This window comes from Neovison vison, chromosome 7 (assembly GCF_020171115.1).
Source record: "Neovison vison isolate M4711 chromosome 7, ASM_NN_V1, whole genome shotgun sequence".
NCBI lineage: Eukaryota > Metazoa > Chordata > Mammalia > Carnivora > Mustelidae > Neogale > Neogale vison.
This window is the reverse complement of record NC_058097.1, coordinates 55,919,117-55,924,169: the sequence shown is the minus strand read 5'-3', so window position 1 is coordinate 55,924,169 and position 5,053 is coordinate 55,919,117. Positions and strand designations below refer to the sequence as shown.

The window sequence follows — 5,053 nt, the reverse complement described above, 5'->3', positions numbered from 1 at the left end:
GGTTAAGCCTCTGCCTTTGGCTCAGGTCATGGTCTCAGGGTCCTGGGATAAGAGCACCCCATCTGGCTCTCTGCTCAGCGGGCAGCCTGCTTCCCCCTCCCTCTCTGCCTGCCTCTCTGCCTACCTGTGATCTCTGTCTGTTGACTAAATAAATGAAATCTTTAAAAAAAATTGAAAGAAAGAAATCAATTTCCAGTGGTGGTTACGTGGATGTTGGCTTTCTGATCAATCAACCCACCGTATATTTCCTATACTTTTCTATGTTATACTGCACAGATATGATTTAGAAAAAAAAATGGCCAAGAGTGGCCAAAGAAATGTTAAAGACAAGAGGGAGTATGATTAGAAAGCTTTAGTAGTTCAGAGGATTGTTGTGGGGAAGATAAACAAACGAATAAACGGAAAGTAATAAAGAACACCCTCTCCCTCCTCCCGCCAAAAACCCCACAAATCTAGACTATTTTGGTATACAATACAGGCGGCTTTTTTTTTCTTTCTCCCCTGCAAAAAGCTTTATTGTTTCCATTTGGTCCACAGCTTGGGGGAGGACCTCTCCCAGGTGGTTAAAAAGCTGCCCGGCTGCTGGCTGCTCCGACAAACCCAGACAGAAGCCCCAGGACTAAAGGGACGTCAGAGGGGCCCCTCAAAGGTCGCTGGGCTCCAGAGGCTGACCGTCACGCTTGAGGGTGAGCCTTTCGAAGAGATACTCGCCCAGCCCGACCTGGGTGCAGGACACCCTGCGGAGGTTTGTCAGGTGGTCGCCCATCTTCTTGATGATTTTCACCTCCTCGCCCAGGAAGTGGCTCTCCAGGAAGTTACAGAGATGGGCGTCCGCACGGGAGGAAGCCAGGGCGTGCAGATCCAAAAGGGCCTCGTTCAGGTTCTTCTCCAGGACCATAGCGGTTTCCATGGCGTCCAGGGCTTTCCCCCACTTGTCGTGGGACGGCTTCTGCACGTCCTGGAAGAGGGAGCTGCCGCTGCGCTGTTCTTGCAACATCAAGAGCTTCTGGGCGCCTTCGAGCTTCTTCTGGGCCAACTCTTGGAAGAAGTGGCCCAAGCCCTCCAGAGCCACATCGCTGCAGTCGAAGTAGAAGCCCAGGGAGAGGTAGGTGTTGGAGGCCCGCAGGTGCATGTTGACTAGGCAGTTGACGGAGGCCTCCACCTCGGTGGAGTAATTCTGGCGAACCTGACAGCTCATGGTTGGTTGGCAACAGGGAGCTAAGCTCAAAAACCGGTGTGGGTTCGCCCCAGAGGCAGAGGGTAGCTGAGGAGATGGTTCCGAGGGTTGAGGCTGTACAGAGGGTTGAGGCTGCACCAGCGGCTGGAGGGCTACCGGAGTCTGGAATAAAGGGTGGCCCTGGGTCTGTTCACAAATTCTGTTGAAACACTGGACAGATCCAGGGGCCCGCCGGACGCACTGTTGGTGGGGCATTATAATCATGGGAGAAGAAGCTTTGAGTGAAGCATCTTGGATGGGATCTTGGGAAAGCCAACAAGAAGCAGTCTTGTAGGACTTTCCTTGTAAACGTTAAACTGGTCCAAATGGAATACATGGCTCCGCCCCCGGACGTTCGGTTACACCCTCCACCCCCACGGCAGTTTCAGCTGTGATGGCACATCCGACCGCTAGGCGGCGCCTGGCGGAGAGCGGGTGCCCGGCCACGACGCGTGCGCAGTGCGCCTGGGTTGAGCCGTAGGCCCTGCGCTCGCGCACACGGGATCGCGCCCTGCGTTTCCTGGCGCGCACGGCGCTGGCGCATGCGCACTCAGCTGCACGCCCGTAGTCGCGCTGTACCTTTACCGCAATATTTCTGGGAGCGGCTGAGCTGCCCCCGCGGTCCAAGATGTCCGAACTGCCCGCCGATAGCAGTATCCGGCAGACGGACGCGGCGAATGGCCACCGCGACGTCCGGCAGGCGGAGGTAGGCGGCGGGAGGCGGGAGCCGGCCCCGGCGCGGCCTACGGAGCCCGGAGAAGGTCCGGTGGCGGTGGCGGCGGCGGCGGCGGCGGCGGCTGCCGGGGAAGCCCGCGAGCTGGCAGGGCCGGCGGAGGAAGAGGGCGCGCAGGCCAGACTCCGGTCCCGGCCCGCGAACGGTCCGGGCCTCGCTGCGCTGCCGTACCTCCGCCTGCGTCACCCGCTTAGTGTTTTAGGAATTAATTACCAGCAGTTCCTCCGCCACTATCTGGAACACTACCCGATCGCCCCGGGCAGGATCCAGGAGCTGGAAGAACGCCGCAGGAGGTTTGTGGAAGCCTGCAGAGCCCGGGAAGCCGCGTTCGATGCCGAGTATCAGCGGAATCCCCAGAGGATGGATTTTGACATTTTGACGTTTACTATAGCTCTCACCGCGTCTGAGGTTATCAATCCTCTGATAGAAGAACTCGGTTGTGATAAGTTTATCAGTAGGGAATAGTCTGGCGACGGACCTGCGTGCAGGGGAGTGAGACTTGGCGCCGGCCGTGTCGCTGCGTTGTAAGAAGTCCTTGTATAGGAGATAAGGCCCATGCCTCGTCGGGGGGAAAGGGAGGTTTATCAGGAAAAAGCATCAGGAAGGAGAGAGAAAAGATTCAAAGCCTCGTGACTTCTGTGACGTTGGGTTTGCGACTGATAACATTCTTGACCCTGCTCTCTGCGTGGTGGAAATGTCTTTGAAAAACTGCTTCCCCAACATGAAGGAGAGGTTTCATGCAATTGAGACTCGGTGTGAAATATTGGCCATAATAGAGCCGGTGATGAGGAGAGAAATGGTCAGATACTCATGGTAGCAAGAAGGAGTCACAGCTGAGTTACCCTGTAGACAGACTGGAAGCCCCCGGAAGAGAACTTGAAATTGTCAGAATTTGCGCTCTCCTCGCGTCAGGTTTTAGTCTAAGGTGATTTTGTGTTTTCTGAGGCATTTCAAGTGGCGAACAATGTAACTGTTGTATATATTACGTGATAAATTACGTGTTCGAGAGTTTCTGAAGTTTCTGGATTTTTTTCTTTCATTTTTAATTTTTACTTAAGGTGGGGTTTGGTTTGGTTTTGTTTTTTTGACAAATGTATTCACACATCCCCAAAAGTAAAATATATGCTGAAAAGCCTTCCCTCCCTGTCCCCTCCATCCAGTACCACAACCCACATCTGTAGGTGCCTCTTCTGCCTTTGCAGTGTCCTTATGTATACACAAGCAAATGCGAATTTGGGTATTTGGGGGGGGGAGGTGTTGTTTTTCATTTCTTCACAAAAGTTGGCGTATTTACTGATTTATAAGTTACTTTTCTAGTAAGAATGTATCTTGACCATCCTTCCAAACCACTAGGTTTCCTCATTCTTTTTTTTTTTTTTTTTTAAAGATTTTATTTATTTATTTGAGAGATAGACAGTGAGAGAGAGCATGAGCGAGGAGAAGGTCAGAGAGCGAAGCAGACTTCCCATGGAGCTGGGAGCCTGATGTGGGACTCGATCCCGGGACTCCAGGATCACGCCCTGAGCCGGAGGCAGTCGTCCAACCAACTGCGCCACCCAGGCGTCCCTTCCTCATTCTTTTTTAGAGCTGCATTTTGTTTCATTCTGTGGCTGGTTATGCTGTAATTTACTTATCCAGGAACCTACTGATGGGCCTTTGGGTGGTTCCCCATCTTTTTTTTTTTTTTTTTTTTTTTTAAAGATTTTATTTATTTATTTGAGAGAGAGAGACAGTGAGAGAGAGCACGAGCGAGGAGAAGGTCAGAGAGCAAAGCAGACTCCCCATGGAGCTGGGAGCCTGATGTGGGACTCGATCCCGGGACTCCAGGATCACGCCCTGAGCCGAAGGCAGTCGTCCAACCAACTGCGCCACCCAGGCGTCCCCTAGATTTCTTTTTAAAGATTTTATTTATTGGGGGCGCCTGGGTGGCTCAGTAGGTTAAAGCCTCTGCCTTCAGCTCAGGTCATGATCCTAGGGTCCTGGGATCAAGCACCACATTGGGCTCTCTGCTCCAAGGGGAGCCTGTTTCCTCCTCTCTCTCTGGCTGCCTCTCTGCCTGCTTGTGATATGTCTCTGTCAGATAAATAAATCTTTTTTAAAAAACGATTTTATTTATTCATTTGAGAGAGAGCACAAGCAGGGGCTAGAGGGGCAGAGGGAGAAGCTGACTCCTCGCTGAGCAGGGAGCCCAACTGGGGACTTGATTGATCCCAGGACACTGAGATCGTGACTTGAGCTGAAGTCACACATTTAATCAAGTGAGCCACCCAGGCGCCCCTTGACGATATAATACAGCATTTTTCCCTTAACTTTCTTTTCTTATACTTTTTTTTAGATTTTATCTATTCGACATAGAGATCACAAGTAGGCAGAGAGGCAGACAAACAGAGAGAGAGAAGCAGACTCCCCGCGGAGCAGAGAGCCTGATGCAGAGTTCAATCCCAGGACCCTGAGATCACAACCTGAGTCGAAGGCAGAGGCTTAACCCACTGAGCCACCCAGGCGCCCCTCTCTTAACTTTTATAAAATGATGGAGCAGCTTATAATCAGCAGCTTCTTAGATTCTTTGTTATATATAATACTCATAGTGTGAATTTACAGAATTCAGAATTCTGGGCCAAAGGTACTCATTTTTTTTAAGATTTTATTTATTAATTTGACAGAGAGAGATCACAAGTAGGCAGAGAGGCAGAGAGAGAGAGGAGGAAGCAGGCTCCCCGCTGAGCAGAGAGCCCGACGCAGGACTCGATCCCAGGACCCCAAGATCATGACCCGAGCCGAAGGCAGCAGCTTAACCCACTGAGCCACCCAGGCGCCCCAAAGGTACTCATTTGAAATGTTACAGATCCTGCAAAGTTGCCTTCCGTACATGTTGTACCACATTCCACTTCTGCCAGCAACCGAAGGACCTTTCCTTCCAGTCTCGCCGACATAGTAAGCCACCAATGGTCTGGATTTTTCCAATCTATATACTTGAAAGGTAGTATGTTGTTGTTTTGAGAGAGAGAGAGCGAGCATGTGCACACTAGCAGGAGGAGGGAGGATAGAGGGAGAGGAAGAGAGAGAGAATCTCAAGCAGACTCCCAGGGGCTCAATCCCAGGAC

The 5,053-nt window shown here is 51.7% G+C and overlaps 2 protein-coding genes across 2 annotated transcripts; one reads left to right on the top strand and one right to left on the bottom strand.

The window, feature by feature from the left end:
- Positions 1–359: 359 nt before the first annotated feature.
- LOC122912025 (ferritin light chain-like) lies at positions 360–1,754 on the bottom strand. Its single transcript, XM_044257289.1, has one exon. The coding sequence runs from the start codon at positions 1,439–1,441 to the stop codon at positions 644–646; it is 798 nt and encodes a 265-aa protein (XP_044113224.1). The 5' UTR covers positions 1,442–1,754; the 3' UTR covers positions 360–643.
- Positions 1,755–1,758: 4 nt separating this feature from the next.
- On the top strand, positions 1,759–2,960 carry EID2 (EP300 interacting inhibitor of differentiation 2). Its single transcript, XM_044257290.1, has one exon. It carries the CDS (start codon positions 1,845–1,847, stop codon positions 2,412–2,414), a length of 570 nt encoding a protein of 189 aa, XP_044113225.1. The 5' UTR covers positions 1,759–1,844; the 3' UTR covers positions 2,415–2,960.
- The last annotated feature ends 2,093 nt before the right edge of the window (positions 2,961–5,053 follow it).

What these genes read in the sequence shown, in the direction of transcription:
- LOC122912025 (XM_044257289.1), bottom strand. Translation starts at nt 1,441, where the DNA reads ATGATTATAATGCCCCACCAACAGTGCGTCCGGCGGGCCCCTGGATCT.
- EID2 (XM_044257290.1), top strand. Translation starts at nt 1,845, where the DNA reads ATGTCCGAACTGCCCGCCGATAGCAGTATCCGGCAGACGGACGCGGCG.